This window comes from Propithecus coquereli, unplaced genomic scaffold, assembly GCF_000956105.1.
Source record: "Propithecus coquereli isolate 6110/MARCELLA unplaced genomic scaffold, Pcoq_1.0 Scaffold40, whole genome shotgun sequence".
In the NCBI taxonomy this organism is placed as follows: domain Eukaryota; kingdom Metazoa; phylum Chordata; class Mammalia; order Primates; family Indriidae; genus Propithecus; species Propithecus coquereli.
In genome coordinates this window covers 1792250-1805586 of record NW_012149730.1, presented here as the reverse complement: position 1 = coordinate 1805586, position 13337 = coordinate 1792250, and the positions used below count along the sequence as shown (strand labels likewise).

The window sequence follows — 13337 nt, the reverse complement described above, 5'->3', positions numbered from 1 at the left end:
AAAAAAAAAAAAAAAAAAAAAAATTAGGAAAATATTCTCAGTGTTAAATTTGGCTACTGAAATTTCTAACAACTTGGATTACCATTGTTATGTAGTTGATAAAGGTTAAACTGAATTCCCACTGCTACTTTGCTTTTTCCTATAGCTTTTCAGTGGGATTACTCACCATCCCACCCAACAGGAGTGAGGAATAAGCAAGATACATAGGTCAGGAGATCCTATACAACATACTCTATGCCAGGAAATCCACTAATGTTTTAGTATGCCTTGGAAGAGCATCTCTGGTTCTTTCGAGGGACAATGTGAATAATAAAATTTCGAAATAAATGTATTACCATAGTAATCAGAGCCAGATGTTATATCACACCCCTTATACACATTATCTTATTTAACCTGCACAGCAATGAGATATAAGCAGTGTGATCACTGTTTCACTAGAGAGGAACCTGAGGTGCCAAGAAATGAAGTCACACTGCTTACAAGTGGCAGAGCTAGGATTTGATCCAAGAGTGGTGGGAATGAGCTTGGTGTGTGTGTACATGTGAAGGGGATGAGAGAAAATCAATTAGACTAAGTTTCTATTGGCTACCATTTATTTAACACTTAAATAAGTGTTACGTAAGTGTCAGGTCAGAACATCAGACATCTGTATCCACTATGCTATGCTCAGCTTATGCCTGAAATATATGGTGGCACTCCCTAAATGATCTCATCCTGGAGGTTAGCGGAGTGTGGTTGCTTAAGAACACAGATTTTAGAGCATAATATATTTGGGTTCGAATTCTGGTTCTGACATTTGGATGACTTTTGCAATGTGCTTTACCTTGTTTTTCCACCTGGAAAATGGGGACGATAATTGCTACCTCAAAGAACTATTGCAGGAATCAGGTGAGAAAGTGTTTCTAAAGAGATCAGGGAGAGGCACAATTGGTGTATCCGCTGACCATCACACCCTTGACAGCCTCGCTTGGACTTTCTACTTCTAGGAAACCTCCCCATCACTCCTTTACACGTTCATATTCCCTTTCTCCAAACCAGGCACTGCCAGTGGCTTTTTGATGAGATTATACATTGTTTTGAATTTCATGTTACTGCTTTGCGTTGGACATGTTTTACCCAACAAAAATGTAAGATCTAATAAGGCAGAAATCATATCTATCTTTATATCTTCCATTATACTTTGCACAATATCAAACATGCATTCATCCATTTATACATTCATTTATTACACGAACAGGCCCTGCACTCTACAATGTGCCAGACGTGAAAGGCACTGGGGGCAGAGCAATAAGCAAAATATTCACAGCCCTTGTCTTCCATCCAACCTAACCATACAATTATAAACCATATACGGTGTCTTATACAAAAAAGAACCAGATCTTTCAAGATCTAATTTAGATCAGGAGAGAGGGTGGGGGAGGCATCCTTGCAGACAGACACTTAAGCTGAATTTAGAGGGATGACTAGCCAGGTAAAGAATGAGGGAAGAATCCTCTATGCGGAGGGCACAGCCCGTGCGAAGCACCTGGGTGGGAAAGCACCGTGCATTGTGGTGCGTGCAACAAGGCCACGTGGGAGATGCGGTTGGAGAAGCCGGGGCGTGGATCACACAGGCTGTGTTGAAGAGTAGACTGTATCCCAAGTTCAGTGGGAAGCCTTTGAACAGAAGACTGACAAGCAGTAGGTGTGCAATAAATACTATTTTAATTAAATTGCCAGGATCTATCCTGAGTATTATATAAGTAGGGGGAAAAAATCCAAACACTTAGAAAGTAAAACTAGTACAGTAGCAAAGTTCATTCCTGTTTCTGTGGTTTTCCAGAGTTTACAACATCTTAGTTTTCCATGAAGAGTGAACATGGCCAATAAGACTCAAAGCTAAAATCCAATGTTGACCTTAGATACGGTTTTACAAACTGGTTAAAATCTACAAGATTCTCCCATCCTAATCCCACACACCTTGGTACATAAATGGCAAATTAAATTAAATTTCACATGCTGGGGTGTGTGACATTTCTACCAGAAAATCAAGCTATTTGGGATTTTATGGTTCTTTTCTCCTTACCTGCTTCATGGGACGGAGGGAACCGATTGTTTTCCATCCACTGAATGCTGTCCAATTTGGGATCTCATTAGGCTCAAGTAGGATTTGCCTTCCCAAGAAATTGGATCCTTCATAAGCTATCCATCTGTAAGAGGGCAAGAAAGAAAAAAATAGGCTACTTCAAAACCAAAAAGCAATCTCGTATCAAAAATACTTGCTATTATACCTTACAGGGTTCATAAGCTGCTAGGTTTGCAGATTTAAAAAAATAAAATAAAATAGAATTACGCATTTTTTCCTAGCAGAAAAATCAGAGAGGTCTAGGAGAAGGCCCGCTGGATTGGAGTCAGAATATATGGGTTCCAGTTAGAATATGGGTTTCTGTACTTCATGAACGTGAGGTTCCTTCCATCTCTGAAATTCTGTATTCTTTTGATAACACTAAGTCTTTTTCCGTTGCATTTTAACATTCAAAGACAAACCATAACCTCCCACTTCAGGAGATAAAAACACTGTCCTGCTCTCAGGGTCATCATCACGTGTCCTTCAGGGCCTCTCAGGTGGCTCCAGTGACCTCTCCAGACATACCTTTGTACACAATTCCTTCCACAGCTTCCCCAAGGCCACCCAGGGCTACTTAAACACTTAAACAATTATCCACAGGAGTCCTCCATCTCACTCACTTTTACTTCAAGGCCTGGCTTCTTTGCAAATCCTCCCTGAAACTCCTGCCTTCCACTCTGGCTGTGTTAAAGTGTATAAAAGTGTACAGGGCCTCAAAGTGAGTGTCTGGAGTCTCAAGACTTATTTAATGGAACACGGTCAAGCACGTTCCTTCACGGACTGGCTATACTGCTCTTTCACTACCACAGCAACTTCAGTAGTTGTGGACAGAGACAGATAGACCATAAACTAAAATGACTATCTGGCCCTTACTGAAAGTTTGCCGAGCCTTGCTTTAGGCGGCTACCAAGGTGGATGGCTAAGGAGAATGAGCTACAATTGCCAAGAGAACCTGAAATTCTCAGGAGAACTCAAGGTCACTGTACACAGGACTTTAAGAAAACGTGCAGAGAACAAGGTAGCTGTCTTGCTTTGCTCAGACAAAGCACCTAGAAGTGCAGCAGGGGCTGCCCTGCCTTCGACTCACGGATGTGTAACCTTGGAAAAGGGGTCCAGAGTACCAGCAGCAGGAAAGGGGGTCTGCCAGTCAAACGGACCAGTGCTCTGCAATGGGTCATCTGGAGTTTAGGACTCACGCTACAAAGAGCTGCTGCTTTGCTGTTGTGGTGGTGACTTCGGCCTACCCCTTGTCCAGATGAAAACTTCTAAAACTTACAAAGGGCGATACTTCTTAGGGACTTGTACCCCCATTCGTGCAGGAAAAGACATCAACTTGTCCATAAGTTGAGGGGAGAATGAAGGAACTGAGGTAAGCTCGACGTATTAATCTATGGAAGCTTGGGTAGACATTACTGACTTAAATTGACCATTACTAGCAAAAGTCCACCTGTTCCCTACAACAGAGATCAGCCTTGGCCAAATTATGGATAGATGAACAAGATGGTTGACCCTTCCTCAACCCCTTCTTGCCTACATGAATCTAAACAATTAGACTGTGCAGATGCAGGTCAGCATGACCACAGAGAGGCTTAGCCACCTCTCTAGCTTCACAGGTTCTTTAAATAGGCGTGGAAGTTTCAGTTACAAAACCTAGGCAAGATTTTAAGAAACCGTACCTAATAATAATTGATCTAAACGAATGCACAGTTGGAAAAACAGTGTGGGATGGTGCATTAAAGCATGGCCCTCATCACCATCACAGATCAAAGGTACAGGATCACGTGGGGATTAAAAAACAAAACAAACCCAACTTGTCACACAGGGTGGCTGACTGTGCAGTAAACACTATCCTGTAAACCATGTGCAGCCTGGAATATCTCTGGACAGCCTTCACTATTTCCTTATTCCATGTACCAGTTCTCTTTTAGAAAATCTGGAATACTGAGAGTAGGTGGATAATAAGCCAAAGAGAAGAAATCAGAATGTCAAGCTGAAATGGCACCAGTTTTCCAGAAAAGAGTGAAATAGGAGAGTGAGAAATTTTCAGAGGTGAGTCGCATATCAATTTCACTTGAAAATATAAAGAAATGTATAAAAATGTGGTGAAGGTCCTATATCACAGGGATGTAAAATTAAGTTCAAATGCTCTTAGTTAACTAGTAAATAATATATTGGAATCTTATTGCTTAGAGTAAATGCATTTGTTATAATAAACATCAAACCATATGAAATGCTTTGCAGAAGAAAATTTAAGCTATTACATGTGAATAATATAAAATCCATTTATTGTAATAGTTGACTTAATTTTGAAATCGACTTACATTCTTCACTTTGTCTTTCATTATCCCACATATTTAAAAAGCAGAGTTGATTATCACACAATTTAAAAGTCATAAGAAATTTTTTAAAAGCTATTTTTATATTAACCATTGAAAGCTATGTGTTTTATTAGTTGACTTTTGGAACCAAAAGACCAACAGTGCAGGAGTAGGGGCTGGCTTATATGCCAAACTCTTCAGAAATGGCCTGAGAGGCAGATTTTCCAAGAAGCAAATAAAGCTTCAACTCCAAGGCCCCTCACTTGCAGGCCTCTGACCATTTGTGTTCTAAATTAATACGTTCAATACCTATTAATAATTTTTGTATCCATAATGTATTTTTTCTTAAAGGCATCTTCCCAAATTGTAAAAGCACAGGCCCCACACAACTTGGATCCACTCTGATAGTCTACCACATGAAAATGAGTGCTCTGGAGGAACTGCTTGAGAATAAACATGCTATCAAATCAAAATACAGACATTCTTGCCAACAATCATTTGCCTTAAGTGGACAATGGCCTTAACCAGTCAAAGTTGCTCACTTACTGAAATTTCTCCTGAAAGAAAAGTTGGCTTAATGGGGTAAAGTCATCTGGTTGACCTACTCCAGGACACATGCTCTGACCATGAGGTGGCCCTTCTATCCCAAAGGGTTCTTCCCCCCAGGCCACTGCAGACTTCTACATACTAGACAAGGTTCACAGTCTTCTCTTATTTAAACAGAAACTACTACATCAAGGGATAAAAGGAGTAAGAGCACCATCAGACCAAAATAACAGCACTGGGCAAATAAAAAGCAACTGTGCAACTCTGTCCCAAAACAGTGACCAAGTAAGACCAAGCCTTCCTCCCATACTTACAGTCCACTTTTAACCCACACAGACTGGGTGTAGAAGTGCAGGTCCTTGTTCAGAACAGAGTTCACTGCCTCTTCTAGATGTAACTCTCTTCCCTCACAATGTTCCAGAGCAAAAAGGCTGATGGAGGGTTCTTCAAAAACCTAATAGCACAGAAAAGAGAAAGCATCACCAAATGGGGTGGCCATACCTCACCGACATCTCAGTCTGAACTCAGGGTCCCCTGGATCCATTGTATTCTCAAATGCATAGAGTTTACTGCTCTGTCTTCTAAGGATGGTACAGTCAAAACTACACTGGCAAGATTAGATTCTATTAGTAATTTTAATATGCTTTTTATAAATTAAAATTGAAGCTATCAGAAAAGCAATCAATCTTATAATAAAAATGACACAATAAAAAGCAACAGCTGGTTCAAAATCACATATTAAGGTCTTGTGGTGCTGTAATATGGACAACAAACTACTCCTGTGAATGCTTTTAGCTGGCAACAGAATAAATATGGAACGGCATGGCACCCTCATTTCCCAGGGGGTCATAGGAGCAATCACTGAGAATGTAAGACTTCTCTTAAAAGACATTCCTAGGAGGGAGGAAAAGGCAACTTTAATTTAAAAAATAGCTAGAATGCACAGGAACAGTGATGATTTCTGCATTAAAAGTAAGTATTGCCTCAACCTATTATGTTAGATGAGAATAGACTCAATATTGCTCTTTTTTATTCATTAGTATATGTAAGATACCACGCGAAGGGACTTTTAGGGGATGAGAAATCAAAACAAGACACCATCCTTGTGTCTGGGGCATTACTAACAAGTAGCTAAATTAAGAGAATTGCACAGATATTGTAACATAACCCAGGGTAGAAAAGGATATAACCTTTAAGAGTGCTCATTAAAAGGCTAAATTATTTTTAGCAGAAGGGAGCAGGAATCGAGGCAGCTTCATGGATGTGGTGGCATGTGAGCTCAGTCTCAAAGGATGCGATGGATTTGGAAGGCAGACAGAGAACAGAGGGAAGGCAATCTACGCAAAGCAAAGGAGACAGAAATGCATGCGACATGGGGGAACAGCAAGTAGACCCATTTCGACAGAAGACAGAGACCAACAGGAAATAGTGTCGAGTGCTCCCACTGTCTGAGTCTGTTACTGTGCATGGAGCTGCCTGCCTCCTGTCCCACACTGACAGGGCAGAGACACACTTATTGCCAATGGAGAGTCCTTGAAGCTTCTGAACTAAGGACTGAGAGTGGGCAGAGGTATCTGCAACTTGCCACATGAGAAGCAGAGCACGAGGAGCAAAGACTGTGGAGGGTCAAAGAACAGTGAATAAACAGAAAGCAACTGGCTCTCGCAAGTGACCTATGAGAGCAAAATGACTTATCAAACAGTTATTCCTTGCAGCAGTGCTAGGAATAGTGAAGGATGGGGGAGGATTTAAATGCCCATGAAGAGGGAACTGGTTAATAAATTAGGGTACATTCATGGAAGAATCCTATATAGCTGTAAAAAGAATGAGGAGCTCTTTGTAGAAAGATAACCAGGATCTATTCTTTGGAGGCAAATACAAAGTGAAGGACAGTGTAAAATAGTATATTTCATATGCTACCATTTTGTAGAAAAGGAAAACTTATGCACACACATATGTGCTTGTATACACATTTAAAAATTTCTAAAAAAATAAATATAAAACCAGTAACAATGACTACCTGTTGGGAAGATAGCATCTGAGAAGATAAACAGTGCAAATGGGGGAGAGTTTTTCACTGAATGCCTTTTGGTACTTTTTGATTTTTGAACCATGGGAATATATTATTAAAAAAATTAAATTGGTGATTATTATGCATATGTTTGCACTGTGTATATGCATTTTTTTTTAAACAGCCTTCTGGAAATTTATTTGGCAACAACTTGAGTAAAGAACACAGAGAATGGAAGTAACAGCACCAGTATACTGGTAGAATATGTGAAACCAAAGGAAAAGAGAACCAGAGGGATGGGAGGAAGGTGAGGAATGAGGGATGGTCATGAAAGCCATCATGGTGGTAAAATAGACACACCAAGGCAAATGAATGGAATGAGTAAGTGAGGGAAATGGTGCGAAAAGTTGCAGCTGGGAAGATGGTGGCATAATTTGCCATACATAAGGAAGTCAGGAGGAAAAGCATGCCCAGGAGTTAAGCACTTATATTTAGAACTGGATGTTTTAATTTTGAGATAGAGGCAGGATAATCTTAACAGAGATGCCCAATGTACATTGGACCTTTTGATCTGGAGTTCAGGGAAAAGACCAGGCATAGACAGGTTGAGTTTAGGAACTCCCAGAATTTGGGTAATAACCAGAAGCAAAGGTGAGAAAATGGAAATGGAAGGAGGACACAGGACTGCAGGGACATACACTGGTGGGTGGGGATGAGGAACAAAAGGTGGAGAAGGTGGAGGTGATGGAACAAATGAACCAGGTGAGAAGAGCCAAAACAGAGCCCCCTTGACATGATGGAAGTAAAGGGGGGAGATAATTTTAAGGAAGGTTTGTCCCACAGTATCACACTCTTCCCACGTTGAGGAAGAGGGCGACTGAGAGGAGGCTGTTTGGATTTGGCACTCAGGAGGCAGCTGGTAACCCTATGAGAGCTGGTTCAAGGACAGGTCAGAGATAAGGGGTGGAATCTAGATCATAAAGGTTGAAGAACAAGTGGTGAGAAATTACACAGATTACATCTGTCTGTGACAGATTACACAGACAATTCCTTAGAGAAATTTGCCCTCCCTGTTGTTCTTAAAAATTATCTTGGCTATTCTGGACCTGTATCTTTCCCAGATTAATTTTAGAACAAACTTGTCATGTTTTACTCTCCCCAGCCCCCCACCAACTCCACCTCCCCAAAAGACAAAAGACCTATAAGCCTAAAATACTATTAATTTATAAGCCTAAAATACTATTAATTTGGGGAAGACCATATGCTTATAATATTGAGTCATTTTATTTATAAAAGATTATATTTCTCCATCTTTTATGTCCTTCAATAAAGTTTTTATAATTTTCCTCAGAAAAATCTTACTGCTGTGTTAGATTTATTCCTAAGCACCCTATAGTTTAATTGCTATTTATCTTGTATCTGGCAACTTTTTAAAAATTCACATTAACCCTAATAATTTATCATTTAAACTGTACATACTCTTCTCAGTTTTGTTTTCCTTTATATTCTCTTTTGCTTTATATTTTAGATTTTTTTTTTTATTGGCTAGGATTCCAGAACACTGTTGCACAGAGTAGTGATAATAGAGACCTTTGTCTTCTGCCTGAATTTAAAAAGAACTACTTCAAATGTCACACGAGGAAGTGTGATGTTTACTGTAGGTTTCGGTTGGCCTTCATTTTGAAAATGTGCACAACAGTTAATATCATTAACTATTTAACTGTTAAGCTAAAAGCTTTAATAGTAACCAAATTCTTCTACACTTTATAAACTCATTGCTCCTTTTCATTGTGAAGCTGGATTTATAGTCTTTCTCTATTTGTAGCTGTGCCTCTTCAGTATCCTCGCGCAGAAGGAATCAGTCTCTTGCCAATTCTTATTCTACCCTCTTAAGATCATTTATGTCATCACAGTCTTAATTTCATCTGAAGTTTTTCTACAGCCTCTTGTTAAAATGTCTCTTTGGCTTTGCCTGCTTGTAGCTGCCAGGACTGGATTATTATTTCAAAAAAGGCCAAACTTCCATGCCAAACCCCCATGGAGACATTACAGAAGCAACAAGCAGACTACTGCTCCCATGGAAACACAATAACAGCAGGTTACCCCACACACTAGTGGGTCAGTGCTTAAATGTCTTCCAAGGTAGTTTGAAACTCAGTTACCTTCCTTCTTAGGTCAATCGACAGTTACTCACGTATCCTGTTCTTGTCTATATGTACCATTACTTTTTAATATCCGGTCTGACTTTAAACCATTTTATCAGTAGCTGGCCACTGTAAATTACTATTTTTTAAATTAGGTTCCCCACCCACCCCCAACTTCTAAAGCTACTATTACAACATTGTAAGTGGATAAGACAAAGTACACCCCTCTTATAGAATGAGCTGAAGTGGAAGAACAAACCTTATATAAGTACTGATTGTAGTTTTTAGGCCTGAATGAATTAGTTTATTTAGTGTACTTATTACGTAATGGATTCTTGACATTTTTATGGCGCTGTGCTAAGTAGAGAGGACACAGGGGTCCTCTCAAAGCTATAAGAAATATAGATCATGCCCTCAGTGGCTTCACAGGTTCGGTAGGTGTGATGAAAGGTAGAAAGTGAAAAGCATCTTGAGATACAGAGAAAGAATACTCAGGGCAGAGGAAAATCATATCAAGAAATGAGGATCATTGAAGACTTTCTAGAATTGGGGTTCTTTCATGTATATCTTAAAGGATTTAGATAGGGGAAAGAAAAAGTATATTTTAAGTTGCCACATGAACAACATAAATAGAGAAAGTTCAAGGAAGATACTAGGAAGGGGGAGGGGTGCTTTGTGAACAGGATATGCAAAGATTGAGCAATAATATTGAAAAGTAGGTCAGACACTATCTCAGAGTCTGGACTTTATCAGAAGGTTACATGCTCAAAGCTACAAATAAGATGAACTGAAGAAGAAAGAGCCAAAAGAAGAAAATCACTTAAGCGACCATCACAATAGTTTGGGAAAGAGAGAATGAGGCTCTAAACTTGGTCATGGAAGTGGGAAGAAGATGACAGGAAAAATTTAAGACATGTTATACCTGAAACTATAAAAATACTAGAAGAAAACCTAGGGAAAACTCTTCTGGACATTGGTCTAGGCAAAGAATTCATGGCCAAGACCTCAAAAGCATAGGCAACAAAACCAGAAACAAACAAATGGGACTTAACTAAACTACAAAGCTTCTGCACATAAAAAGAAATAATCAACAGAGTGAACAGACAACCTGCAGACTGGGAGAAAATATTTGCAAACTATACATCCAATGGGGGACTAATATCCAGTATTTATAGGAACTCAAAGAACTCAACAACAATGAAAAAGCAACTAACCTCATTAAAAAGTGAGCTAAGGACATGAATATGCATTTTTCAAGATGACAAATGGCAAAAAAGCATAAAAAAAGTTCAACATCACTAATCATCAGAAAGATGCAAATTAAAGCCACTATGAGATATCCTCTTACACCAATCAGAATGGCTACTAATAACAAGACAAAAACAACAAATGTTGGTGAGGATGCAGAGACAAGGGGATGCTTATACAGTGTTGGTGGAAATGTAAACTAGTGCAACCTCTATGAAAACCAGTATGGAGATTTCTCAAAGAACTATAGTACTACCACATCATCTACCAATCCCACCTCTGGACATCTAACGAAAGGAAAAGAAATCGATATATAAAAAAGATATTTGCACTCATATATCAAAGTGCTCACTATTCACAACAGAAAATAAATGGAATCAACCTAAGTGTCAATCAGTGGAGGACTGGATAAAGAAAATGTGGTATATATACACAAGGGAATACTATTCAGCCATAAAAAAAGAATGAAATCATGTCTTTTGCAGCAACATGAATGGAACTGGAGGCCATTATCTTAAGTGAAAGCACTCAGACATAGAAAGACATATACCCCATGTTCTCACTTGTAAGTAGGAGCTAAATAATGTGTACACCTGGAAGCAGAGTGTGTAACAATGGACAATGGAGACTCGAGGGGTGGCAGGAATGGGGCGGGGATGAGGGGATGTTGCTTGGTGGGTACAACATGTGTTGCTTCAGTGATGTGTGCACTGAAGGCCCTGACTTCATCACAGTGCAGTGTATCCATGTAGCAAAATTGTACTTGTTCCCATGAATATATACAAATAAAAATAAGTGCGGAAAAAGGTATGTCATAGGGGTAGAATAGCTAATACTTAGGGACTGACTGAATGCTAGAAATCATGAAGCAGGGAAAATCAAAGCTGAAGACTGTAAGACTAGATGATGGGAGTTAATGATGATGTCTTTCAACATAAATAGGAAATAACAGAAGAACAAGTCTAAGAGGAAAAATGTGTTGCTGGCAGAACATGCTGATAAAGACCCACTTGGAATCTGGGAATGGGGCTCAGAGAATAATAGACTACTGCTTACTCTAAAGATTTGGGAATCATCTTCATTGATGGAGGTGAGAGCTGAAGTTATGATAATGGAAATTTCCAAGTACAAGAGAGAAAAGGCCAAGAATAGATCTCTGGGTAACATCTACGCTTGAGGGGCCAGGAGGAAAATGACATTTGGATTTGATGACACAAGTTCGCTATGTGTTATCTAATTATTTTTTTTCATTCATGTTCAGTACTTAGCACAATATTTGGTACATAGTAGATGTTTAACATTTAGGTTGAATAAATAAATCTAAGATGCATATTCAGCAATGTGAGAAATATTACAAATGCTGCACGTTATATATTAATAATTATAAATGTCATACAATTCATCCACTTTAAATCTTTTTCTTTGATCAAAGTGAAATAGAATACTTTTAAACTTTCTTCTACAAAATTACTAATCAGTGTTTTCCACTCATAGAATCCAACACTCAATGTCCCAATTAGTATCTTTGGCCTTTTTGTCTTCTCGTTGATCTTTCACATCTGGTATGATTACTTCTAAATATAGAATGCCAAACAAAACACTTAAGCTCTGTTAAGCCTAATATCAATCCCTTTCATCTTAAATGGTCCTCTTGTAGTTACTGTTAAACAACCAAACTGTTCCCAAACCAAGGTTGCTGAAAACCCTAAAAAGAAACAAATCAAAGAAACCTATTTCACTATGGTTTGAAATAGATATTCAGATTTATTATCAGACACATAATTTTTCCAGAAATACATCTTGTGAAGAGCCTGAGGAAAATCCTGGGCCTTAGTTCCCTTTCCCAACACTAGGCTACTTAATTTGGTATTATTTTTCCCAAATGCTTACACAGAATCATCTTGGTGTGGTTAAATTAAATTTCCCAATATTAAATTACCTGATGATTTTAGAATTCCAAATGAATTCTGAATGGGCACTGGGGACCATATTCTGAGGTAGACTCCTCTACATGTCTATCATACACTTGACAGCCACCAAACCACCTCCAGGCTGTCACTGAAAATGAACCTCAACAACAATCTTTTTTTGTTTTTTTTTTAAAGGAGGTTAGCTCTGTTATGATGACAGAGAGAAGAATATACACAAAATTTATTAAAATTTTATTTCTCCCAAAATCTGGTAAGAGAGAATAGTTCTACGAGTTATACATCTCTGACAGATTGTATTATTGCTTGAAATATTTACTCTGTCAACTGCACCCCTGCCCAGGGAGAAGGATGAGGAGTCTATTCCCCTGCCTGCCCCATTGATGTCTGGCTTGGTTTTCTGACTTGCTTTTGGTAATAGTATGTGAATGGACACAGTGGTGTCATATCTGAGCAGAAGTTTCAAATGTGTTTCTCTGGTTGGGGTCTCTTTTCCTGTTTCTCACTGTCATGAAAATAGGCATGTCCCCAGCAGGAGGTGCTCCCATTAGCCTGCTCCCAAAACAAAGTACATACCAAAAGTGTATCTGAAACCAACTTACAACCCAGAGTGGAGGCCAAGCAACTGTCCTGCAGTTGCTGAGACCAAATATGAGGGGGAAAAGGTGTCTGTTGTTACAAATCACTGAGATTCTGGGGATTGTTGTGAAAGCTAATACATGATCGTATTCCCTCCAACCATGTGAATCCTAAGGCTGGATAGACTCTTTTTCATGTCTGATTAGAAATATGACTAGGATACTTTTTTAAATTATTTATTATTCCAGGGTTTTGTGAGGGTATAAACATTGTAGTTATACTTTATGTCTTTGCCTCACCCAAATGAGGATTAAAGGTATGCCCTTCCCTCCCTTTAGTGCTCCCCGTGTCCTTTAGTTGTAGATTTGCCCCCCCATCCCCCTAATCCCTAGAGAGTATTTCTGCCATGTGATCAACCTAGTGTTGATCAGCTAGTACCAATTTGATGGTGAGTAC

General features: G+C 39.1%; 1 protein-coding gene across 1 annotated transcript in view; it reads right to left on the bottom strand.

The window, feature by feature from the left end:
* CRYBG3 (beta-gamma crystallin domain containing 3) overlaps window positions 1-13337 on the bottom strand; it is a 119357-nt gene that overhangs the window by 5269 nt on the left and 100751 nt on the right. Inside the window, exons 17-18 of the mRNA XM_012652802.1 lie at window positions 5286-5425; window positions 2066-2189 (exon numbers count right to left, since the gene is read on the bottom strand). Of these exons, the coding sequence (XP_012508256.1) occupies window positions 2066-2189; window positions 5286-5425 (264 nt within the window). The remainder of the gene's footprint in view (window positions 1-2065; window positions 2190-5285; window positions 5426-13337) is intronic.